The following is a 27,429-nucleotide window of genomic DNA, read 5'->3' on the forward strand; positions in this document are numbered from 1 at the left end:
TCTACGTGTCAATAACAGAGTAAATGCCCAAGTCATGATGAAAAGTTAAATGGGATTCCACTGATTTGTTAAGTTAGATTCATAGTTGTTCATTTATACATCACGCCTCAAATCCAAATCTATTCCATGCATTTGGGTACAAATCTTCAGCACATACAAAAGTCTAAATAAATGCACCGTTACACGTTTTTACGACGGTCTCCATCCTCTCTGATTTGATAGTAGTTGAGAACGGAAACCCTGGTTTCTGATTGGCTAAGCGGTCGTACTCTCCACCGCCTGGGATTCGTTACTAGTTACTACAGCCACAAAGTCCTAAACTCCGCCTATTTCTACAATGTCTCTTCTTAAAATGTGATGTTAAACCTTAACACGAACCTTAACCTTACTGCTAACCTTATGCCTAACCCTAACCTTAAATTTAGACCAAAAAGCAAATTTTTGTTTTCATGAATTTTTACGATATATCCTTTTTGACTTTGTGGATGTGCTATATAGTGTAAACCACAGCCTTCAGTCTCATCTTTCTCCAGCTTCGTATTTGCCTGTCAACGAACGAGGTGGTCACTCTGCACTTGATGACATTTCGCATGCAATTGTTGCAATAATATGCCCTCTAAATTATAAGTGGCAGGTTAAAAAAGACTCTTCTTCACTCAACATAAAGCGAAGGTAAGGTGTCACGTTACTTACTAGAGAAAAGAGAAAGTCAAACCTATAGCTAAAGTTACCAATTTAAAAACGTTTAATTGAATACCCAAGCTAGCTAGCTAATAGCATTAGCTAACTAGCTAATGTGTGGCAAGACGGCAATTTGGTGATGCAAAAAAATCGAAACATTGCCGCTTTTTATGTCAGTAAATATATTTTTTCTTAAATTGTTTTCTCTATGTGTTGGATAGTTATCTAGTTGTATTTTCATAGTCTGAACGGATTTGTTGCTAGCTGGGAGAGGCTGTAGGGACACGCCTGTTGGCAATATTTATGACGTAACGGAATGCTGATAACGTGACGAAAATGATGCGCGCGCTTCAAGGGGGCACAAGGCCCTGTTTTAAGCCAGATGTCCACCAGATGTCTAGCCCGCATGTTCCATACTCAACTAGGCAAAAGCGAACAAGTTGGAGTCTGTGTGTGTACTTATGTTAGTACCACCGCACTGTAAATCAATGTGCACGAGTTGAAAATATTGAATGCATGGGGCACCGCAGCAGTGGTGATTTTAGCGTGTCAATTTTGGTGGGGCAAACAACCAATTTTTTTTTTTAGATGCATGCCAGCGAAGCCACTACACAACTCTAAACAATGCACTATAACTGTGACAAACAGTGCCCACAAACGTTTAGGTTCTACATAAAGCTGTTCCCGAGAGTGGAGCTTATGGCTGACTTAGTGGAGCTTATGGCTGACTTGATTAATTAAATAAATATGGTTTCTATTGACTCCTTGTTTATTTGTCTACCTCGATAAGAACCACATTCTCCTTCAATAATAATGAATGTCGACATGAGTTTAGACTTTTGAACCATACACAAACATTATTTCATTGATGTTCAGTAAATTCACAATGTTATATTTTTTTCTTCTAAAAACTCAACTTCAAAACACTCTCCTGCAACCCGCCCCAAAAAAAAAAAAAAAAAGTATTATTCACCTCAAATCTGAAATCCACAACATTAGCTAGCCAGAAGCTAGCCAGTTCACTGGCTAACGTCAGTATTCAGCTAACCACGGTTGGCGGTCATCAGCTATCCTTTAGCTCGAAAAGCTATCGCCAGTTTTGTACAATGCGACTCAGACCAGAGCATACCGGACCTATTTTCTCTCCATATCCCTGGATTTCTACCGCAAGCTCTGGACATTTACACCTGGATCTTGCAGCTAGCTAGCTGCTATCCGAGTGACTATTGGCTTACGTCGGTCCCGGAGCAAACATCAATTATTCCGGAGCTAGCCAGCTGAAGAGTTCCATCAGCCACTCCTGGGCTACAATCACCTATCCGGAACCATTTTACTGCCGATACGGGGCTTCACGACTGGACTATCGACGTTATCTGCCCGAGGGAGTTATCCAACTGGCCCCTCCATCGCGACGTAATCTGAAAGCCCATCTGCGGCCCGCTAATCGTTAGCTGTCTTATCGGCTGCTATCTGAATAGGTCTATCGGACAATTTTCTTCGGTCATTATAACTATATCTATTTTGCCAATTGGATTGGTCCCCTCTACCACACGGAACCCCACTCATCTACTGACGGAAACGCACGAGGTGGCTAAAAACAGACCTCCATCCTCTGCCAGCTTGCTACCCATGGCCCGGCTAGCTGTCTGAATCGCCGTGACCCCAACTAACCTCACTACTCACTGGACCCTTATGATCACACGGCTAAGCTTGCATCTCCTTAACGTCAATATGCCTTGTCCATTGGTGTTCTGGTTAGTGTTTATTGGCTTATTTCATTGTAGAGCCTCTAGCCCTGCTCCATTATACCTTATCCAACCTTTCAGTTCCACCACCCACACATGCGATGACATCACCTGGTTTCAATGATGTTTCTAGAGACAATATCTCTCTCTTCACTCAATGCCTAGGTTTACCTCCACTCTATTCACATCCTACCATACCTTTGTCTATACATTATACCTTGAAGCTATTTTATCGCCCCCAGAAACCTGCTCCTTTTACTCTCTGTTCCAGACGTCCTAGACGACCAATTCTCATAGCTTTTAGCCGTACCCTTATCCTACTCCTCCTCTGGTGATGTAGAGGTGAATGCTAGCTCCACTCCTATTCCCCAGGCGCTCTCTTTTGATGACTTCTGTAGCTGTAATAGCCTTGGTTTCATGCATGTTAACATTAGAAGCCTCCTCCCTAAGTTTTTTTTATTCACTGCTTTAGCACACTCTGCCAACCCGGATGTCCTAGCCGTGTCTGAATCCTGCCTTAGGAAGATCACCAAAAGCTCTGAAATCTCCATCCCTAACTACAACATTTTCAGACAAGATAGAACGGCCAAAGGGGGGTCTCCCGGGTGGCGCAGTGGTCTAGAGCACTGCATCGCAGTGCTAGCTGCGCCACCAGAGTCTCTGGGTTCGCGCCCAGGCTCTGTCGCAGCCGGCCTCAACCGGGAGATCCATGGGGCGACGCACAATTGGCATAGCGTCGTCCGGGTTAGGGAGGGTTTGGCCGGTAGGGATATCCTTGTCTCAGTATGTAAAAAAAAAAAAAAAAAAAATTGTTATAAAATGTATGCACTCTACTGTAAGTCGCTCTGGATAAGAGCGTCTGCTAAATGACTAAAATGTAAAAAAATGTAAATGTAAAGGGGGCGGTGTTGCAATCTACGCAGAGATAGCCTGCAGAGTTCTGTCCTTCTATCCAGGTCTGTACCCAAACAATTTGAACTTCTACTTTTAAAAATCCACCTCTCTAAAAACAAGTCTCTCACCGTTGACCTGCTATAGACCACCCTCTGCCCCCAGCTGTGCTCTGGACACCATATGTGAACTGATTGCCCCTCATCTATCTTCAGAGCTCGTGCTGCTAGGTGACCTAAACTGGGACATGCTTAACAACCCAGCCATCCTACAATCTAAGCTTGATGCCCTCAATCTCACAAGTTATCAATGAATCTACCAGGTACAACCCCAAAGCCGTAAACACGGGCACCCTCATAGATATCATCCTGACCAACCTGCCCTCTAAATACACCTCTGCTGTCTTCAACTAGGATCTCAGCGATCACTGCCTCATTGCCTGCGTGCGTACTGGGTCCACGGTCTAACGACCACCCCTCATCACTGTCAAACGCTCCCTAAAACACTTCAGCGAGCAGGCCTTTCTAATCGACCTGGCCCGGATATCCTGGAAGAATATTGACCTCATCCCGTCAGTAGAGGATTCCTGGTTATTAAAAAAAAAAAAAGCCTTCCTCACCATCTTAAATAAGCATGCCCCATTCAAGAAATTTAGAACAAGGAACAGATATAGCCCTTGGTTCTCTCCAGACCTGACTGCCCTTAACCAACACAAAAACACCCTATGACGTTCTGCATTAGCATTGAACAGCCCCCGTGATATGCAACTTTTCAGGGAAGTTAGAAACCAATATACACAGGCAGTTAGAAAAGCCAAGGCTAGCTTTTTCAAACAGAAATTTGCTTCCTGCAACACAAACTCAAAAAAGTTCTGGGACACTGTAAAGTCCATGGAGAATAAGAACACCTCCTCCCAGCTGCCCTCTGCACTGAGGATAGAAAACCACCGATAAATCCACTATAATTGAGAATTTCAATAAGCATTTTTCTACGGCTGGCCATGCTTTCCACCTGGCTACCCCTACCCCGGTCAACAGCACTGCACCCCCCACAGCAACTCGCCCAAGCCTTCCCCATTTCTCCTCCCAAATCCAGTCAGCTGATGTTCTGAAAGAGCTGCAAAATCTGGACCCCTACAAATAATCCGGGCTAGACAATCTGGACCCTTTCTTTCTAAAATTATCTGCCGAAATTGTTGCAACCCCTATTACTAGCCTGTTCAACCTCTCTTTCGTGTCGTCTGAGATTCCCAACGATTGGAAAGCAGCTGCGGTCATCCCCCTCTTCAAAGGGGGAGACACTCTTGACCCAAACTGCTACAGACCTATATCTATCCTACCCTGCCTTTCTAAGGTCTTCGAATGCCAAGTCGAAGACCTTCTCCGCTATGCAATCTGGTTTCAGAGCTGGTCATGGGTGCACCTCAGTCACGCTCAAGGTCCTAAACGATATCTTAACCGCCATCGATAAGAAACAATAATGTGCAGATGTATTCATTGACCTGGCCAAGGCTTTCGACTCTGTCAATCACCACATCCTCATCGGCAGACTTGACAACCTTGGTTTCTCAAATGACTGTCTCGCCTGGTTCACCAGATACGTCTCAGATAGAGTTAAGTGTGTCAAATCGGAGGGCCTGTTGTTTGGGCCTCTGGCAGTCTCTATGGGGGTGCCACAGGGTTCAATTCTTGGGCCGACTCTCTTCTCTGTATACATCAATGATGTCGCTCTTGCTGCTGGTGAGTGAGATCCACCTCTACGCAGACGACACCATTCTGTATACTTCTGGCCCTTCTTTGGACCCTGTGTTAACAACCCTCCAGACGAGCTTCAATGCCATACAACTCTCCTTCTGTGGCCTCCAACTGCTCTTAAATACAAGTAAAACTAAATGCATGCTATTCAACCGATCGCTGCCTGCACCTGCCCGCCCGTCCAGCATCACTACTCTGGACGGTTCTGACTTAGAACATGTGGACAACTACAAATACCTAGGTGTCTGGTTAGACTGTAAACTCTCCTTCCAGACTCACATCAAACATCTCCAATCCAAAGTTAAATCTAGAATTGGCTTCCTATTTCGCAACAAAGCATCCTTCAATCATGCTGCAAAACATACCCTCGTAAAACTGACTATCCTGCCGATCCTTGACTTTGGCGATGTAATTTACAAAATAGCCTCCAACACTCTACTCAATAAATTGGATGCAGTCTATCACAGTGCCATCCGTTTTGTCACCAAAGCCCCATATACTACCCACCACTGCGACCTGTACGCTCTCGTTGGCTGGCCCTCGCTTCATACTCATCGCCAAACCCACTGGCTCCAGGTCATCTACAAGACCCTGCTAGGTAAAGTCCCCCCTTACCTCAGCTCGCTGGTCACCATAGCAGCACCCACCTGTAGCACGCGCTCCAGCAGGTATATCTCTCTGGTCACCCCCAAAACCAATTCCTCCTTTGGCCGCCTCTCCTTCCAGTTCTCTGCTGCCAATGACTGGAACGAACTACAAAAATCTCTGAAGCTGGAAACACTTATCTCCTTCACTAGCTTTAAGCACCAGCTGTCAGAGCAGCTCACAGATTACTGCACCTGTACATAGCCCATCTATAATTTAGCCCAAACAACTACCTCTTCCCCTACTGCATGTATTTATTTAATTATTTATTTTGCTCCTTTGCACCCCATTATTTGTATTTCTACTTTGCACATTCTTCCACTGCAAATCTACCATTCCAGTGTTTTACTTGCTTTATTGTATTTACTTCGCTACCATGGCCTTTTTTTGCCTTTACCTCCCTTATCTCACCTCATATGCTCACATTGTATATAGACTTATTTTTCTACTGTATTATTGACTGTATGTTTGTTTTACTCCATGTGTAACTCCGTGTTGTTGTATGTGTCGAACTGCTTTGCTTTATCTTGGCCAGGTCGCAATTGTAAATGAGAACTTGTTCTCAACTTGCCTACCTGGTTAAATAAAGGTGAAATAAATACATAAAACAAAATATAATTAACACTTAGCTCTAAGTATAAGCAAGTGCAAGCAAAGGGGCTGCGATGAGGTACGCCTATTCGTTCAGCAATTTCGAAATGGACACCGACAGAAATTCAGATAATGTTAGTTCAGTTAAATTCAGCTAGATGTTGAGGCCTTAACTTTACTCTTTAAGTCACCACAGAGAGAGAGAGCGAGAGACCCAGACTCAGCGGTTAGCCTACCATTCAAAGTATTTTGTTAGGCCTATGTGGTCTAAAACGGAAGGACAATACAATCACGAGGATCCACTTTTTTTTTGACAATATACAGACTCACTGACAGCGCATTGCGCAAACAAAACAACCCTCACAATATGAACTGGAATTACATGGGTCTATTACTGAACTGTCTTGTTGAACACAAATATTTGAATGGGAAGAGACTGTCACTGGCAACCATGGTTACGAGGAGGGATACTATAATATAATGTTGTTGGGTCTGTAACTTACCATCCTCCTCGTGGAGAAAAGCACCCTAGCTAATTATAACACACAAAGTAAGAAACTATTAAAGGCATCATTCAAACATTGCCTAAAATTATTAAGAAGATACTATAACAATGCAGATGTACCAACTATGGCAATGGCATATATGACGATAAGCGGTTAAGAGGCTGACCGTAATTTTGATTAAGACATGAGTGAGCTGAGACGGATGTAGCCTATATGCCGCCTATTCATTCAGCACTTTTGAAATGGACAGCAACATAATTCAGAACATGGGCCGTTCTTACAGTATTCTCCCTTTACACCAAGTCCCGAACATTAGGCTAAATTAACAGGGGCACATAAGCAGACAATGAATGCTCTTACAATGGGGGCAGGTAAGCAGGCAATGAAAGCTGTTACAGTATTCGATGATGACATTTCTCTAAAACAGGCTATAGGCTACATGTGCACCACCAAGTGGAGTTGTTCTTGTCTATTAATGTTCTGTATTATGTCATGTTTTGTGTGGAACCCAGGAAGAGTAGCTGCTGCTTTGGCAAAAGCCAATGGGGATCCTAATAAAATACCCAAAAATACCAATACCATGTCAGAACAGTAGGATAAGTTCTAAGAGGGAAAGGGAACCCATTCTTACGGTGAGACACATAGGCTACTAACTGCTTACTACACAACATACACTTAGTATTACTTTCTTAGCTACAGTATACATATCTCCCCGGCATATTACATCCCTTATGCAGCAGCATACTAGACATATTTATGGATTCACCATTGTTGTGCTGTGCTCACTTGAACAGGAAGTTGGCACTGTGGTCCTTCTTGTGGGAAAACTTCTCAGCATTCTCTGGATGAAGTCATGCTGGATTGACAGCATGGCCAATGCATTTAACCTTTTCTGGCCCATGGAGTTGCGTGTGAACATTAAGGGTGGAAAAGTTTCTCTGTGACTCGGTGGTTGTCATTGGAGTGGTGATGATGATTTTGAGAAGAGAGACCGTCTCAGACAAGGCCTCCTGCAGGTTGTTCAATAAAGAAAGTGCTGTCTTTCCAGTGTTCTGCTCATAATGCTGTTGGATAGTGGACAGCTCCATTTTCAGCTTCTACTGTTTGCCCACAGGCCATAGCTTGGTAGCACACGAGTTCTGCGGGGGGAAAGGAATGTACATACTCGGGGGGGGGGGGGAAAATGAGCTGTCCACCAACTTTGCTGCAATTAAGTGGTCACTTTCAGAAAACCTCTCTTGCACATGAACAGTGATTATGTCGCATGCCTCCTTCATCTTGGGTAGCAGTGTTAAGTTATCTCCACCTTGGTTCAGTGGCATCAACATGTCCTTTGGCCAGTACGTTAGTTTGCTCGCAAATGTTTTGAATGTTCACCTTGAAGTTGTTGATTGCTCTGGCGATTCCTGCTCCATCAATGATTCGTTTCTGCTTTATGTTGTACAAACATCCACCTCTGGCGTGACCAAGGAAAGTAACTTGAGCAGTTGCAAAAATGCTTTCTTCCAAACCACTCATTGTTAAATTAGCGATTTCTGACTTGTTGTGTAATGTCCAATGGCCGATGAGCACCGAGACATTTTATCTCTAATTTCTCTTCATATGACAAGGATTGAAAAGGATTTGCCAGGTGATTGTCGACTTGATTCATGATGACGACTGCTAAGTTGAGATTTTGAAAGTATGATGTTGACATGATCAGTCCAATGGAAGCTACTGTAGATATAACGTGATTTGATGTCGGCAGTTAGCCTAGTGATTAGAGCGTCGGACCAGTAACCAAAAGGTTGCTAGATCAATTCCCCGAGCTGACAAGGCAAAAATCTGTCGTTCTGCCCCTGAACACAGCAGTTAACCCATGAGAATGTGTTCTTAACTAACTTGCCTAGTTAAATAAAGGTTAAATAAAAAAGTATATCTGTGGCCAATGACCTTGAGCCTTCTTGGATGGGCACTTCTAATGTGGCAGAACCCAAGGGGCTAACATTTCTGAGCTCTACCCATAAGACTTGGCGGTGACGTCGTGTCCCCATGAGTGGCAGAACACTGAGCCAATCACGGCGCAACGCTCTGTATTTTCCGCTGGCTTGCCCCACCACCACAGAAAGCACTGAGCTAGGCTGAAACACCTGCCTTTTGGAGCTGCCTTTTGGAGCTGCCTTAACTTATATCTGGAAATAAGTTAATAAATATGTAATAACCCAAATCCTAAGTATGTTTGTACTTATAGGTAACCAGATTGTGACTAAAACTAAGTTACTACGTCTTTGACCACACTGTGTTACATTGGTGAGTAAAAACTCATGCTTGCTTCCTACCATTTCATGTGGTACAGTTTTAGAAACATAAGGAAGGTGTCTTTCATATCAGCTAAAAAAAAAAAAAGGTTAAATTACTACACACCTTTTTATAGGTTTAGGGTTCCCACACGGCCATGTTTCCATGTTACAGCGCTTGTTAACGGAAAACAGATGGAAGACAGATTCGACTACCTGTGCTAATTAGCTAATCGACTACCTGTGCTAATTATCTGTGTCTCTGAACACCTGTGTGTAAATGGAAGACAGACTCCACAAATGTGTGGTCACTGAAAAAAAACGGTTAAAGGTACAGTAAGTGTGTATTTTGCATTTGTGAAATGATTCACGTTTAGATTATGGATGCACAATATATCGGTAAGCATATCGGAATCGGACGATATTAGCTAAAAATGCCAACATCGGCCCAGTGTCTAGTTTAACGCCGGTGTGCAAAACCGATGTCAAAGCTGACATGCATACCTATATAACGTAGGTAGATGATGTAATGACGCCACGAAAAATACAGCGCTACACGTGCAACACAGCATTCCTAGCCTGACCCACAATGTCTGCTGTGTGGATCTATTTTGAAGTTTCAAAGGAAAATAACAAAAGCCATATGCAACGTTTGTGCTGCTATTATTTCCCGAGGAGGGGAGAAAGTGAAATCTTTCAATTCCACAAACCTAATTACTAATTTGAAAGTGCATCATCCCCAGACGTTCAGTGAATACTACGCAGAATTAAACTAAGCGCATACTTCCAACAAGTTCAAGTCCAGCAGTAATTTGAAAGAGTAAGAACATTTCAGCGAGATAAGTCAAAATCTATTAACGCCAAGATAATGGAATTCATTGCCCTTGACAATCAACAGTTCACTGTCGTGGATGATGTTGGCTTTCGCCGACTGGTCGAGCACCTCGAGCCCCAGTACACACTACCAAGTAGGAAATATTTTTCCGATGTTGCCCTACCGGAGTTACACAGTATTGTTGAAACGCACATCCATGTGCTACTTGCTATTAGCTTCACGACTGACATTTGGACCAGCGACGTCAGCCCCATGAGCATGCTGAGTCTGACAGCACAGTGGGTTGACAAGGATTTCGTACTGAGGAAAGCCGCATTGCATGCTCATGAATGTGCTGGTTCTCATACCGCTGCAGCCATTTCAATGGCATTTGCATTTGAAAACATGTTTGAAACTTGGAAAATCCCCAAGAACAAAGTGCACGCTGTGCTACGTGATACTGCACGTAACATGAGAAAGGCTTTGGAAGAATGCAGATTCGCCAGTTTGCCATGCATGGCGGACATTTGTAATTTTTCTCATTTACAAGTTGAACAATCCGTTCCTAACTGAAGAAATGAACATATGACACTTTGTTTCAACTATTTAACTGTACTAGAATGCCTAAAAGGCCGCAAAATGTTTAAATATCGGTATCGGGTTTTTTAGCAAGGGAAATATCGGGTATCGGCCAAAAATGTCATATCGGTGCGTCCCTAGTTTAGATGGATTGTTTTGGCTGCCAGCAACACAACAACACCACGGGACACATTGTTCTTCGCTCCCGCTCGGCGAGCACTGCTGTCCGGCAGTAAGGAAAGGGAAGTAGCAGGGATCGTGTAGCCAATATGTAATATCAGGCCAGGGTGACAGTTAAAGCGTGATTTTCACCGAAAATGTTCAACTATGGCTTTAACGTCTACATTTTATGTAAAAACAGAATGATTCTGAACATTCGCTGATGTCCCAACTTCGGCAGACACGTTTCAAATTCTCTCTGACGTTTCTAGCCACAAGCATAAACTAGCTAGTTGGGGAAGGGCTCATCAGGATGACTGACTGAAACTGACTGAACCCAATCCGTTCGCCTCCACTCGACTTTCAGCTGCACAACATAAGTCATAAATTTGGGCACCTGGCATGTCCGTATAGCCTCTCCCCTAGCTCGCTAGCTAGTGTAAAAGTCCGCCTGAATTTCAAGCCATCAGACCATGCGCAAGCAAGCCACACAGTCGATGGGTACAGTACGTGTTGTACTCCCTTTCTCTAATAGGTTTAGGCCTTCAGCTGTGAACCAGGTTAATCCCACACTCTGTTGTCATTGTTGTGACATAGATAGATTGCCAATCTAGCTAACGGTTACATGCCAAACAGTGGCATTGAATCGATGTATCACTGTAGCTAATTTACTGTTCCACACAACCGTGTTCAATAGTAGGCTGTTTGGAATACAGTACAGTCAAAACAGCCATCCACTCAGACCAATGTTGTAGGTTACCCAGCCCTTGACCAAAATAACCAGTTCAAATGGCATGCAAGTTTAATGGTCATAGGGCTTACAGGAATAGCTGCCCTTTTGAAAAGGGCAGTTGAATTTAAAAGCTATTCTGGCTAGAACATCTTGTGTTGTCATGATTTGATTAGTATCAACAATATACTGTACTGGTTTTGTTTCGCCCAAGAAAATGTATCTGTTGCTTAGTGATTTTGAAAGATGTTTTGTCCATTGACACTCTTTTCAGCCTGTTCAGGCAGCCTGACCTGCGTTTTTACAGTGTGTTATTGCAAGAGACATTCCTGTCTGGTCTCATAATGACAGTAGGCTTTATCACATTGTGTACTCTGCTCCTTGTAATAAAAAAAAATGAATAGCCTACTACAACAATTCTACTATAGTCATAGAGGAGGGAGTGGCAGTGTACATAGGTTACATTCAAATGAATGTGTAGAGAAATTTTAAAGCAGGCATTGACTCACTCACTGGTTCTCAGTTTGCAGAGGGATTTCCTGAATTAAACAATTTCCTAGTCCTTGGTGTAGGCCTGAGCTGCATTTCACAATTGTATCGATGTGTATTGAAGTGCTGCTCTAATTCTGTCTTTAATCACATTTCCAAATTACGTTAGGGCATTTCCTTCGAAAAGGAACCGACATGGGAAGTTCATAGGACCATATCAAATTGGGTGTCAAATGAAAGCAAAGCGTCAACATTTTTGGGAAATGAAGGCATAGATACATTTTTTTCAACTATTTTGAATCTTAAAATTTAGGCATAAGTAAAGGCTTTGGTTTCTGGGTAAACAGATGGAAAAGGGGTCATAGAAAACATCTACCAGAAAAAAGCTTGAACGGTATCAGAAATACATTAAAACACAATAATGTGTTTTGCTAACTAATATCAACACTTAGTTTTGGGGAAATTGTTTCCCTTCTGTAAATTTAAGAAAAATTGCCTTGTGCCTTGTAATTCCATTACCCACAACTCTCTCTCGCTCTCGCTCTCTCTCTCTCTCTCCCAGTTAATGTCACCTCCCAGATCTTACTGACACCTATCCATGTGTAACCAGCATCCTCTCCTACTGAGCACTAGGGCCGGGACGATAATGTCCAAAAGGTTGGATCTGTTCCTAAATGGATCTGGGGCTTTCCCTTCTCGACCCGATATGCATAAATGTAAAAAATAATAATATAGAGACCCGTTCCGAATGGACCGGAGGAAAACTAGACCCGTTTCCTATTGACCTGGTCAGATCCAGACCCGGTCCAATCCGAGTGAGGGAAGCAGCAGAAAAGTCCATTTTCAAGCTACTTTATTAACCGGAGCTGATAAAGCGCGAGGTGACACTCTAGCAGGTGCCCTGCTGTGTGTGTAGGCTCTACATTTTTCATTGGAAATTGTTAAAAGTAGTTATTGTGCATAGTTGTATGGTTTGTTAAACTTTGAAATCAATGATTTTTGTTTAGCATACATTTGAAAGTGAAAAAAAAACGTAGTCAAAACCTAGGCTCGAGACTAACCTGTAAGTCGCCCAAAATTAAAATAATTTTTTGTTTGTTTTTAAATGCAAACATGGGTCTACTCCAGGACCTAGGTAATTTACAGTGATTAAAACAAGCATAGCCTAATACTAAAATAGATATATGGGCCAGAAAGTCATGGGGGAAAAATCCTTTCAAAAGGGTAACATTGGAATAATATTTAAACCTGTTTTGAATAAATATAGCCTACAGTACACACATAATTAGCGTACATGTAAAAGTGTAGCCTATGTTATAAGCATATTGGCTACATCCTCTCATGCCCACACCGATGCTGACATGGAGGCACCAAAAAATGTAGCCAAACTTTAATGAGACTATTAATTACATGAGTATAGGCTAAATGCCAGTCATGTTTGACAAATATAATGTAGGATCATTTAAATGTAACATCTAAAAGTCTTGATTCTGTTGACATAGGCTACTCGAGGCACGGTTGGTTCAGATCAAATGGTCATGAGTGGAGAGAAAGGCCTTGTGCCTGTTGCGCACCGCACACATCACCCACCTTGTAATCTGAGTGGAGGCAGTCAGCATTCACAATCCTAGTCATACAAGCAACCCATGTTGCATCTGTAGAATGGTGTGTTCCAGCTAATTGAATTTTGGTACATTTCATGCATAGCATTGTACACATTGCTGCGCTTGTCATGTGAATAAATAGTAGTTTATCAACATTTTTAATCTAAATGTTCTGATCTGTTGCATCAGCCTCATTGCTTTAAAAAATATTTTATGTACAGTAGGCTAGTTGTATGAATTTTGGAGCTATTGTAGGAGAACTGTCCCAGTCCGTTTGAACTGTCCTAGACAGATTTTATTTATCAGCCCTCGGGACACCCTTAATTTCGAGCCCTGTTCAAAGCGTAATTCCGTTTTCCATGGAATTGTCCATTTACATTTTTGCGTCTGTTCAGTGAGACGTCTGTGGCTTTCAGTGCTTTGAGCTCTCCACTATCAAATATCTCCACCTGTTTTGACTGCGACGTTCTGGGGCTGAAGTTCACTTGTCACCAGCAGTATTGCCATTGGAGCGGTAAGAAACTACTTGTCACACTTCCTTCCTTCTAGCAACGTGTGCACAAAAGTCAAGTGGTTTCGTCAGCAAGGTCACATGCTGCGGATCGTGAGCCTAGCCTATATTATGCACTGCAGCTCTGAATGACCCCTCCTCACTGTTACAGCACATTCTGTCAGCCATCCAGTATAGAAATACGCACAGATAAATACACATTGCAGCTATTTTTCCTCCCAATATTTTTTATCAGGCCGAGGATTAAAGTGTGTGTTGATTGTCCTTGCTGTCACATAGCCTAGTCCAAGTGTAACCCATGGCTGTCCATTGTTGCTCTAGTAGGCTAGCTGCCTTGTCTTTACCCCACTCCTATTGCTGTTTTGTCTTGCCTTCTTTGTTGTCAAGCTGTTGACAGCTCAGCTGCCTGTTCCTCAACAGAGGATCAGATAGGAGGAGGATGATGATGATGAGGAGGATGGGGACACAGGTGGATGAGATTAATGGTTGGGGGGGAAGGGTGCCTGGTCAAGCTCTACATGATGCTCTAGAGGGAGTCACATGAGTTTGGTGGCGTCGTGGCTGTTTTTCAGAGCATGAAAGCAGTTAGAGTAACAGGTCACTAGCTAGGATTCCATTCAATTGGCGACAGATTTTAACGTGAACATTCTCAAATCTGCATTAAAAACAATATACGCATTTACCCACCAGAGATGTTTCCATCAAATTAATTTGTTGCGGATAAAAGGCTGTGAGGATGTAGTGCACGTGAAATATATATTATTATTTTGCGGTCAAATTCCCATGTACCAAGAAAAAAAAAAGATATACAGTGGGGAGAACAAGTATTTGATACACTGCCGATTTTGCAGGTTTTCCTACTTACAAAGCATGTAGAGGTCTGTCATTTTTATCATAGGTACACTTCAACTGTGAGAGACGGAATCTAAAACAAAAATCCAGAAAATCACATTGTATGATTTTTAAGTAATTAATTTGCATTTTATTGCATGACATAAGTATTTGATACATCAGAAAAGCAGAACTGAATATTTGGTACAGAAACCTTAGTTTGCAATTACAGAGATCTTACGTTTCCTGTAGTTCTTGACCAGGTTTGCACACACTGCAGCAGGGATTTTGGCCCACTCCTCCATACAGACCTTCTCCAGATCCTTCAGGTTTCGGGGCTGTCGCTGGGCAATACGGACGTTCAGCTCCCTCCAAAGATTTTCTATTGGGTTCAGGTCTGGAGACTGGCTAGGCCACTCCAGGACCTTGAGATGCTTCTTACGGAGCCACTCCTTAGTTGCCATGGCTGTGTGCTTCGTGTCGTTGTCATGCTGGAAGACCCAGCCACGACCCATCTTCAATGCTCTTACTGAGGGAAGGAGGTTGTTGGCCAAGATCTCGCGATACATGGCCCCATCCATCCTCCCCTCAATACGGTGCAGTCGTCCTGTCCCCTTTGCAGAAAAGCATCCCCAAAGAATGATGTTTCCACCTCCATGCTTCACGGTTGGGATGGTGTTCTTGGGGTTGTACTCATCCTTCTACTTCCTCCAAACACGGCGAGTGGAGTTTAGACCAAAAAGCTATATTTTTGTCTCATCAGACCACATGACCTTCTCCCATTCCTCCTCTGGATCATCCAGATGGTCATTGGCAAACTTCAGACGGGCCTGGACATGCGCTGGCTTGAGCAGGGGGACCTTGCGTGCGCTGCAGGATTTTAATCCATGACGGCGTAGTGTGTTACTAATGGTTTTCTTTGAGACTGTGGTCCCAGCTCTCTTCAGGTCATTGACCAGGTCCTGCCGTGTAGTTCTGGGCTGATCCCTCACATTCCTCATGATCATTGATGCCCCACGAGGTGAGATCTTGCATGGAGCCCCAGACCGAGGGTGATTGACCGTCATCTTGAACTTCTTCCATTTTCTAATAATTGTGCCAACAGTTGTTGCCTTCTCACCAAGCTGCTTGGCTATTGTCCTGTAGCCCATCCCAGCCTTGTACAGGTCTACAATTTATCCCTGATGTCCTTACACAGCTCTCTGGTCTTGGCCATTGTGGAGAGGTTGGAGTCTGTTTGATTGAGTGTGTGGACAGGTGTCTTTTATACAGGTAACGAGTTCAAACAGGTGCAGTTAATACAGGTAATGAGTGGAGAACAGGAGGGCTTCTTAAAGAAAAACTAACAGGTCTGTGAGAGCCAGAATTCTTACTGGTTGGTAGGTGATCAAATACTTATGTCATGCAATAAAATGCAAATGAATTACTTAAAAATCCTACAATGTGATTTTCTGGATTTTTGTTTTAGATTCCGTCTCTCACAGTTGAAGTGTACCTATGATAAAAATTACAGACCTCTACATGCTTTGTAAGTAGGAAAACTTGCAAAATCGGCAGTGTATCAAATACTTGTTCTCCCCACTGTATATATATAACAATTTAACAAATGTTGTGTTATATAGCGAATGTGCACGTTCTGGTCTTGAGGTCACAGATACAGTGCAGTTGTAGCATACTACATCATCAGATTATTATGGACAAAGAGCGAGATCATTTTTATTTGTCAAACGGCAGCCAAGCATCGACCATCATGTCAGCAGAATAATATCAATATTTATTGGAAAAGACAATCAGGCTCACCACTATGCACTTTCACCACCCTGTGAAGCTCATCATAACTTATTTCATCTGTAGCCTAATAAACTGCATGCTTTCCCGAGTTGTATGACTGCATGTTTACTTCCATAAGATGGTTATTAAATCAGTATTTGCGCACAAAGGCGTTTCCACCTACCATTTCTCGAGTAATTAATTTAGCAGACACAAAGATCCTAGCTGATCTAGTGTATTTTGTTTTGTTTACCGACAAATTATCTTTTTGCTGTTTACATCAGGCTGTTGTGATAGTTTTTTATCCGACATGTACTCTACTCTCATAAAAAGGTTGGATGGAAAACTCAACCGAGTAAACAGTCAGAGCGTTGGGATAGGCCTAAATCTTCTGAGAAAAGAAAGCTTACCTTGTGCATTGGGACTGCTGCGACTATTGGTGCAGCATAGCATTGGGACTGCCGGGACTATTGGTGCAGCATAGCATTGGGACTGCCGGGACTATTGGTGCAGCATAGCATTGGGACTGCCGGGACTATTGGTGCAGCATAGCATTGGGACTACCCCGACTATTGGTGCAGCATAGCATTGGGACTGCTGCGACTATTGGTGCAGCATAGCATTGGGACTACCCCGACTATTGGTGCAGCATAGCATTGGGACTGCCAGGACTATTGGTGCAGCATAGCATTGGGACTGTTGGGACTATTGGTGCAGCATAGCATTGGGACTACCCCGACTATTGGTGCAGCATAGCATTGGGACTGCTGCGACTATTGGTGCAGCATAGCATTGGGACTACCCCGACTATTGGTGCAGAATAGCATTGGGACCACCCCGACTATTGGTGCAGCATAGCATTGGGACTGCTGGGACTATTGGTGCAGCATAGCATTGGGACTACCCCGACTATTGGTGCAGCATAGCATTGGGACTGCCGGGACTATTGGTGCAGCATAGCATTGGGACTACCCCGACTATTGGTGCAGCATAGCATTGGGACTGCTGGGACTATTGGTGCAGCATAGCATTGGGACTGCCGGGACTATTGGTGCAGCATAGCATTGGGACTACCCCGACTATTGGTGCAACATAGCATTGGGACTGCCGGGACTATTGGTGCAGCATAGCATTGGGACTACCCCGACTATTGGTGCAACATAGCATCGGGACTGCCGGGACTATTGGTGCAGCATGGCATTGGGACTGCCGGGACTATTGGTGCAGCATAGCATTGGGACTGCCGGGACTATTGGTGCAGCATAGCATTGGGACTACCCCGACTATTGGTGCAGCATAGCATTGGGACTGCCGGGACTATTGGTGCAGCATAGCATTGGGACTACCCCGACTATTGGTGCAGCATAGCATTGGGACTGCCGGGACTATTGGTGCAGCATAGCATTGGGACTGCCGGGACTATTGGTGCAGCATAGCATTGGGACTGCCGGGAATGTTGGTGCAGCCTAGCATTGCTTGTTAAACCTTCTGCAGTAGAGCAGCCAGAATACAGCATCTCAAAGAGCAGGCCTGTGTTTTTCCCCCCCCCGCGAATCACATCACATGCCAGCTACAATGAGCTAACTAATAGTGCTGGGCAGAAAAGGAGGTCACTGTGAAGTGAATATAACGTGTGATTATGACTCACAGGGCTGAACCTGACCTTTTTGACTATAGTTCAATACTAGGCCTAGGCAGTCACCAGGGGTTTGTGTGTGTGTGTGTGTGTGTGTTCATTAAGCTAGTGCACACCGTTTTGCACCGTAGCTAAGTAAGTATTTCTTAATGAGCAAATTCCGGTGAGATCCCTCCCTTTTCCCATCCTGTTTTCTTTCGTTTGGTTCCTAGTGAATACTCCCCAGTTTCTAGTTGAAAGCATCACTTCAGTTTAAACAGGCATGACTTCCCTATTCCCTTGTGATGTTTTGTGTGGCTTTTATTTATAGCCTTCCTTTTAGAAGAGGATTAGGACGATCTTTCCAAGGCTGAACAGTAAATTACTTTCTCTTCTCCAGATGAATGTCTCTCTGTTGCTTTCGTCAAATGTAATCCGGCACCCAGTCTGTCTGTCTCGGATCTCAGCATCTGTGCAGCCAGGCCTACTCATGTCAAGTCAAGAAGACATTGGGGGGTGGGGACAGTGATGGCACTAGTTGAATGTTTTTTGGAGGGATCGGGGAACGGGTGTGACTCTCGCTCACAGTTAACATCGTAATGCCTAATGATTTATTTGGCAATTGCAAGTAAAAAAAAAAACATTACATTTCGGACGTCAGAATGAGACTAGTGGCACTAGATGAAATGCAGTTGAAAGGTCAGTCATTTGCATGCTGAGGAGTAAGTGTAGGTTATTATAGCCTAGTCGTGAAGCAATAACTTGTACAAAGATGGCAATTAAGTGAGATGACACACTGAATGTTAATGTGACAAAGCTTAAAGGGCAATTCCACCACTTTTCAACTTCATTTTCATGATCTTCAGCACAGCCCATGTAGAAACTGGTATTATGTGAAAACGGTGCTTTTCTTTGTTACTAGGGGAGCAAGAAAATACCCTCCCTCTGGCTAGAAACTTGTTGCAGGTTTTGAAAATCACTTTGAATCCTACCCTGTGACGTCTTTTACCACAGCTCACATATGTAGACACTGGTTTGGTGCTGGAGATAATGAATATGAAGTTGAAAAGTGGCGGAATTGCCCTTTAAGCCAGACGGTGCCTTCAGAAAGTATTCACATCCCTTGACTTTTTCCACATTTTGTTGGCTGAATTTAAAATGGATTGCATTGAGATGTTACGTCACTGGCCTACACACAATACCCCTTTAATGTCAAAGTGGAATTATGTTTTCATATTTTTACTAATTAATAAAAAATGGAAGGCTGAAATGTCTTGAGTCTCTAAGTATTCAACCGCTTTCTTATGGCAAGTGTAACGTGTGCGCTGGGAGTTGGGAAGCATGTTCAGGGAGTGCATAATTTAATCAACAAAACAAGAAACACGAACAACGCACAGACAGGAACATGAAACAGAAACAGTGATGCCTGGGGAAGGAACCAAAGGGAGTGACATGTATAGGGCAGGTAATCAAGGAGGTGATGGAGTCCAGGTGAGTCTGATGATGTGCAGGTGCGTGTAACAATGGTGACAGGTGTGCGTCATAATGAGCAGCCTGGTGACCTAGAGGCAGGAGAGGGAGCACGTGACAGCAAGCATAAATGAGTTCAGTAAACATTTACTTAAGAAGTCACATGGACTCATTCTCTGTGCAATAATAGTGTTTTAACATGATTTTGTGAATGACTACCTCATCTCTGTACCCCACACACATACAATTATCTGTAAGGTCCCTCAGTCGAGCAGTGATTTTCAAACACCTGTTCAAACTCAAAGACCAGGGAGATTTTCCAATGTCTGGCAAAGGCCACCTATTGATAGATGTGTAAAAAAAAAAAAAAAGAATAAAAAAGAAATGTAATATACCTTTGAGCGCAGTGAAGTTATTATTTACATGTTTATTTTTTTTAAATGTATTTTTCTCCCCAATTTTGTGATATCCAATTGGTAGTTACAGCCTTTTCCCATCTCTGCAACTCCCGTACGGACTCGGGAGAGGCAAAGGTCGACAGCCATGCGTCCGAAACACGACCCTGCCAAGCCGCACTGCTTCTTGACACACTGCTCGCTTAACCCAGAAGCCAGCCGCACCAATGTGTCGGAGGAAACACGGTCCAACTGGCAACCGTGTCAACGTGCATGCGCTGGCACGCCACAGGAGTCATTAGAGCGCGATGGGACAAGGACAACCCGGCTGGCCAAACCATCCTCTAACCCAGACGACGCTGGGTCAGTTGTGTGCCACCTCATGGGTCTCCCGGTCGCGGCCGGCTGCAACACAGACTGGGATCAAACCTGGATCTGTAGTGATGCTTTTAGCACTGTTATGCAGTGCCTGAGACAGCTGCGCAACGCGGGAGGCTATTAATTACACTTTGAATGGTGTATCAACACACCCTGTCACTACAAAGATACAGGTGTCCTTCCTAATTCTGTTGCCGGAGAGGAAGGAAACCGTTCAAGGATTTCACCGTGAGGCCTATGGTGACTTTAAAACAGTTACAGAGTTTAATGGCTGTTTAAGGAGAACACTTTGGATGGATCAACAACATTGTAATTAGTACACAATACTAACCTAAATGACAGTGAAAAGAAGCAAGCCTGTACAGAATATAAATATTCCAAAACAAGCATCCTGTTTTCAATGAGGCACTAAAGTAAAAACTGCAAAAAATGTGGCAAAGAAATTAACTTTGTCCTGAACACAAAGTGTTATGTTTGGGGCTAATACAACACATCACTGAGTACCACTCTTCATATTTTTATGCATGGTGTTGGCTGCATCATGTTATGGGTATGCTTGTCATCTGCAAGGACTAGGGAGTTTAGGGTGAAAAGAAATGGAATATAGCTAAGCACAGGAAAAATCCTAGAGGAAAAGCAGGTTCAGTCTTCTTTCCAACTGACACTGGGAGACAAATTCACCTTTTAGCAGGACAACAACCTAAAACACAAGGCCAAATATACACTGGAGTTCGTTACCAAGAATACATTGAATGTTCCTGAGTGGCCTAGTTACAGTTTTGACTTACAGTGGAGCTGACAGCGTTTTAGCAACATGACATCTTATTAAAATCTGTTCATACACACCCAAGCACTTAGTTTTCATAAACTCATAGAATGTTTGGGAATGACTTAGCATAAAGCATTTGTGAAAATTCTACAGCAATATAGAGTGGGAAACTGGCTGTGCATTTGGACAATTAAACACTGCGGTTATTAAAAACATCTGTCTTGTCCAGGTTCGGAGTCGCAGACCAGTGGACCATAGCCAATCAGAGCTACAGTAGGCCTACAGTGCATTCGGAAAGTATTCAGACCCTTTGACTTTTTCCAAGTTGTTACGTTACAGCCTTATTCTAAAATTGATTAGATTGTTTACCCCCCTTATCAATCTACTTACAATACCCCATAATGATAAAGCAAAAATAGGATTTTAGAATTTTTTTGCAAATTTACTAAAAATACAAAACCGAAATATCACATTTACATAAGTATTCAGACTCTTTACTCAGTACTTTGTTGAAGCACCTTTGGCAGCGATTAAAGCCTTGTCTTCTTGGGTATGACGCTACAAGCTTGGCACACCTGTATCTGGGGAGTTTCTCCCATTCTTCTCTGCAGATCCTCTCAAGCTCTGTCAGGTTGGATGGGGAGCGTCGCTGCACAGCTATTTTCAAGTCTCTCCAGAGATGTTCGATCGGGTTCATGTCCGGGTTCTGGCAGGCCACTCGAGGACATTCAGAGACTTGTCCCAAAGCCATTCCTGCATTGTGTTGGCTGTGTGCTTAGGGTCGCTGTCATGTTGGAAGGTGAACCTTGGCCCCAGTCTGAGGTCCTGAACGCTCTTCATCAAGGATCTAGATCTCTGTCCTTTTCTCTGTTCATCTTTCCCTCGATCCTGACTAGTCTCCCAGTCCCTGCCGCTGAAAACAATCCCCACAGCATGATGCTGCCACCACCATGCTTAACCATAGGGATGGTGCCAGGTTTCGTCCCGACGTGACGCTTGGCATTCAGGCCAAAGAGTTCAATCTTGGTTTCATCAGACCAGAGAATCTTGCTTCTCATGTTCTGAGAGTCCTTTAGGTTCCTTTTGGCAAACTCCAAGCAGGCTGTCATATGCCTTTTTACTGAGCAGTAACTTCTGTTTGGCCACTCTACCATAAAGGCCTGATTGGTGGAGTGCTGCAGAGATGGTTGTCCTTCTGGAAGGTTCTCCCATTGCCACAGAGGAACTCTGGAGCCCCGATTGCTCAGTTTGGATGGTCGGCCAGCTCTAGGAAGAGTCTTGGTGATTACAAATTTCTTCCATTTAAGAATGATGGAGGCCACTGTGTTCTTGGGGACCTTCAATGAAGCAGAACTGTTTTGGTATCCTTCCCCAGATCTGTGCCTCGACATAATCCTGTCTCAGAGCTCTATGGACAATTCCTTCAACTTCATGGCTTGGTTTTTGCTCAGACATGCACTATCAACTGTGGGACCTTACATAGACAGGTGTGTGCCTTTTTTCAAATCAATTGAATTTACTCCAATCAAGTTGTAGAAACATCTCAAGGATGATCAATGGAAACAGGATGCACTTGAGCTCAATTTCGAGTCTCATAAAGGGTCTGAATACTTTATGTAAATAAGGTATTTCTGTTTTTCATTTTTAATACATTTGCAAAAATGTCTCTGTTTTCGCTTTCTCATTATGGGGTATTGTGTGTAGATTGATGAGGGAAAATAACTATTTTATCCATTTTAGAATAAGGCTGTAACCTAACAAAATGTGGAAAAAGTCAAAGGGTCTGAATATTTTCCGAATGCACTGTATATGCAAATAAGCAATTTTCTACACAGGCCTCCATCATTCACTTTGAACTGGACTGTGCATTTACAGGCAGTAGCAACAGCGTGACTTAAGAACATTCGCCAAAAGCCAAAAAAGCCTGCCTGCCTATTTGATCCATGCCAAATACATTTGATTGACAACTAAGAGATATGCTAACTGTGGTTAATAGCCACCAAAAAAATTATATGACTAGGAAGTTGGTCACTCACCCACTCCTCCAATGACATGACCTCCTCCCAGCAACTTTAGGCTCTTTGTTCTTAGCTTGCTAAATAAATAGCTAGCTACATAAATGACACCCCTGGGCTAGCGTATCTAAACTCAATCAGCGCACGGGCCATGTTGGAAAAAAAACACAATGAATTTGTGGTTCAGACCTAGCCTATTTTATAAAAATATGTGCAACTGCGACCCAAACTGGCCATTGTTTTATTAGAAACAATATGGCCCTAAATTCTATGTGGTGCTTACGTTAATGTTCTTTCCTAAAATGTAAGATATCAGCTTTCTGAGTATCCTTGTAAGGCTGTTTTAAGCACTATCCATACAGAAACATCCCATATCGGTCGTGCTATAGGGCGGCAGGTAGCCTATCGGATAAGAGCGTTAGGCCAGTAACCGAAAGGATGAGCAAGGCAGTTAACCCCCCCCCCCCCGACAACAACTGCTCCCTCGGCACTGTGGATGTTGATTAAGGCAGCCCCCCCCCCCCCCGCCCGCCTGCACCTCTCTGATTCAGAGGGGTTGGGTTAAATGCGGAAGATGCATTTCGGTTGTGCAACTGAATACGTATACCTGATAGCCACTGCTATTGTCATCTCCCCTCCAGGACCTGAGAGCCACTGCTGTGCACCATGTTGTCTAGACTGAGGGCATCACTGACGCTGCGGCCCTGTGTGAGCGCCTGCCGCTGGACACACACCAAAGAGAAGGGCAAGCCTCTCATGTTGAATCCTCGCACCAACAAGGTAAGTGTGTGTGTGTGTGTGTTGGGTCTGGAGTGCATGAGAGATGATGCCACAGATGGAAATGAAGGAGGGAGGAGAGCCCTGTACATTATAATACTGCTATTCTACCCTGTACATTATAATACTGCTATGCTACCCTGTACATTACAATACTGCTATGCTACCCGGTACATTACAATACTGCTATGCTACCCGGTACATTACAATACTGCTATGCTACCCGGTACATTACAATACTGCTATGCTAGCCGGTACATTACAATACTGCTATGCTAGCCGGTACATTACAATACTGCTATGCTACCCGGTACATTACAATACTGCTATGATACCCGGTACATTATAATACTGCTATGATACCCTGTACATTACAATACTGCTATGATACCCTGTACATTACAATACTGCTATGCTACCCGGTACATTACAATACTGCTATGATACCCTGTACATTATAATACTGCTATGATACCCTGTACATTATAATATTGCTATTCTACCCTGTACATTATAATACTGATATGCTACCCTATACATTATAATAGTGCTATGGTACTAGGGCTGGGCGATATGGCCAAAATATTATATCATGGTATTTATTTAAAAAAATATGATATGATGGTATTTGACGTTGTTTAATAATAGAAGTTCTAAATTTGCCTTATGAGTACCACCTTAGAATGTATTTGTTGCCACCCTAAGTGATTTCAATGGGTCTTTCTCCATTCTGATTGTTTTATACTGTTCAATTCAACTTCAACCAAAAAAAGTAATACTTTTCATCCATTTCTGCATTTGAGATAATTTCCACACTGCCACTGCTACACGATATGGGAAAGTAATCTGGGCCTTATTTTTGACCAAATATTGCAATTTGACTTTTTTTGTTTAACCTTTATTTAACTAGGCAAGTCAGTTAAGAACAAATTCTTATGTACAATGAAGGCCTAGGAACAGTGGGTTAACTGCCTTGTTCAGGAGCAGAACAACCAAATGTTGACCTTGTCAACTCGGGGATTCGATCCAAGCAACCTTTCGGTTACTGGCCCAACGCTCTAACCATTAGGCTACCTGCCACCCCTGTTGGAATCATGGGAATAGAATGTCTATTTTAATTATATAGTTAGAATATAATAGTGGGCACTTTCAATACGGTGTTGTTTGACATGACAGTTATTGTGACACGGTAGGAACTAATGTGTTTCTTAGGGGACCCTATAATCTTTGGCTACATTGAATGTTTTCTAGCTAACATATTCTTGCTATGCGTTTAACTCTTTAATTTTGAAGACACTGTTGCACAAACAACATGCTGATTTAGGTTTACACAATCTTTGGTATTATCAGGCTGTATAGCTAATTACGCTTGCTCTTACTCATTTATTAGCTAGCTAGCTAGCGATTAGCATTAGCGGCTAACAAGATTTAGGACCAACTTGCTAAGAAAAGACAAACTAGCTGTTTGCAGATTTAAGACACACAAGCTAATAGTGTAGTTATAGAATGCTAGTAGATTTATATTTAGAAGCAAAGTGACAACTGCATCGTTGTCATCAACAGTGTTGCATATGCTGCTTTGACCATGCAGACTGAATGCAAGTGTCTCGTGGTTGAGGAACATCAAATGCGCTCCTTGAGTGACAGGGGGCGTGGCTAGGTCTGTGTGGAAAGCGGCATCGAGAGAGATGACTAAAGTAGTGAAGTTAACTAAAAATGGACGTTACACACTGCGTATCACATTTAACAAACCTAACATTCAAATATAAGTATAGAAGGTAAAGTAAAAACCCAAACCGGTCCGTGCATCAATACCGGTATATCGTAAAAAACGGTTTACCACTCAGCCCTATATGCTACCCAGTACATTAATACTGCTATTCTACCCTGTACATTATAATACTGTTATGCTACCCACAGTACTACTGGAGCTTGTTCTCCTATCCCCTCCCGTTCCCCCCGGCCTTTTTGGAGAAGGTTATGGTTTCCATTTGGGTCTGTTCTGGCTCAAGTTTCACTTGAAACACGCACCCTCCTTCCATCTAGTACCCCAAGCCTCCAACTGGCAAAATTAACATGAATGAGCTCGGCACGTGCCCGTACCCGAAACCACCTCCGAGGTGTAGTCGTCCCAACATAAATTCATAATGGCTTTCAAGCACATTATGCGCATACTTCCCTCTTTAACCTAGTGTTCCCCCTCCTCTAAAGTTGACCTGGGATTCCGTGTACTGCAGGCAGGGTTCAATTTCAGAGGAAGGTTGTACCCCAAATACACATTCACTGGCTCATAGAAACCTGGGCAGTGAGTTGAGGCCATCTGTGCAGAGGGCAGCTGTCAGTCTGAGGGGAATGTTCAGAGCAGTCAGGCAGCATCTCTGCTTCAGTACTGTGCTTACTTGCCCCAGTGCCAGTCGGATCCTGTTAGTGGCGATGTTTACCCTGACTACCTCGCTGTCTCCCCTTCATTATCTCTCGCTCTGTCCCTCATCAAATTGAATTAAATCAAGTTAATTTGTCAAATGCACATGATACAGTGTAGATGTGTACACAGTACAATGAAATTATTACTTCTCCTCTCAAAAGTGCAACAGCTACACTTTTTTTTTTTATTGAAAGAACATTTATGTCTCCCTCATTCTCTTTGGTTTATTTCCATTCCTCCAGGGCATGGCCTTCTCACTGCAGGAGAGGCAGATCCTGGGTCTTCAGGGTCTTCTGCCCCCCAAGATAGAGTCCCAGGACATCCAGGCCATGCGTTTCCAGAGGAACCTGAAGAAGATGACAGAGCCACTGGAGAAGTGAGAACGGGCTCAGGTCAAAAGTAGTGTACTACACTGCTCAAAAAAATAAAGGGAACACTAAAATAACACATCCTAGATCTGAATGAATGAAATATTCTTATTAAATACTTTTTTCTTTACATAGTTGAATGTGCTGACAACAAAATCACACAAATTATCAATGGAGATCAAATTTATCAACCCATGGAGGTCTGGATTTGGAGTCACACTCAAAATTAAAGTGGAAAACCACACTACAGGCTGATCCAACTTTGATGTAATGTCCTTAAAACAAGTCAAAATGAGGCTCAGTAGTGTGTGGCCTCCACGTGCCTGTATGACCTCCCTACAACGCCTGGGCATGCTCCTGATGAGGTGGCGGATGGTCTCCTGAGGCATCTCCTCCCAGACCTGGACTAAAGCATCCGCCAACTCCTGGACAGTCTGTGGTGCAACGTGGCGTTGGTGGATGGAGCGAGACATGATGTCCCAGATGTGCTCAATTGGATTCAGGTCTGGGGAACGGGCGGGCCAGTCCATAGCATCAATGCCTTCCTCTTGCAGGAACTGCTGACACACTCCAGCCACATGAGGTCTAGCATTGTCTTGCATTAGGAGGAACCCAGGGCCAACCGCACCAGCATATGGTCT

The 27,429-nt window shown here is 43.4% G+C and overlaps 1 protein-coding gene across 1 annotated transcript in view; it reads left to right on the forward strand.

Annotated features, from left to right (window-relative positions):
- Window positions 1-391: 391 nt before the first annotated feature.
- The window catches only part of me2 (malic enzyme 2, NAD(+)-dependent, mitochondrial), a 34,813-nt gene continuing 7,775 nt past the window's right edge, over window positions 392-27,429 (forward strand). Inside the window, exons 1-3 of the mRNA XM_071404208.1 lie at window positions 392-672; window positions 23,860-23,998; window positions 26,663-26,796. Coding sequence (XP_071260309.1) covers window positions 23,885-23,998; window positions 26,663-26,796 — 248 coding nt within the window. The 5' untranslated portion in view covers window positions 392-672; window positions 23,860-23,884. The remainder of the gene's footprint in view (window positions 673-23,859; window positions 23,999-26,662; window positions 26,797-27,429) is intronic.

Source organism: Salvelinus alpinus, chromosome 5, assembly GCF_045679555.1.
Source record: "Salvelinus alpinus chromosome 5, SLU_Salpinus.1, whole genome shotgun sequence".
In the NCBI taxonomy this organism is placed as follows: Eukaryota; Metazoa; Chordata; class Actinopteri; order Salmoniformes; family Salmonidae; genus Salvelinus; species Salvelinus alpinus.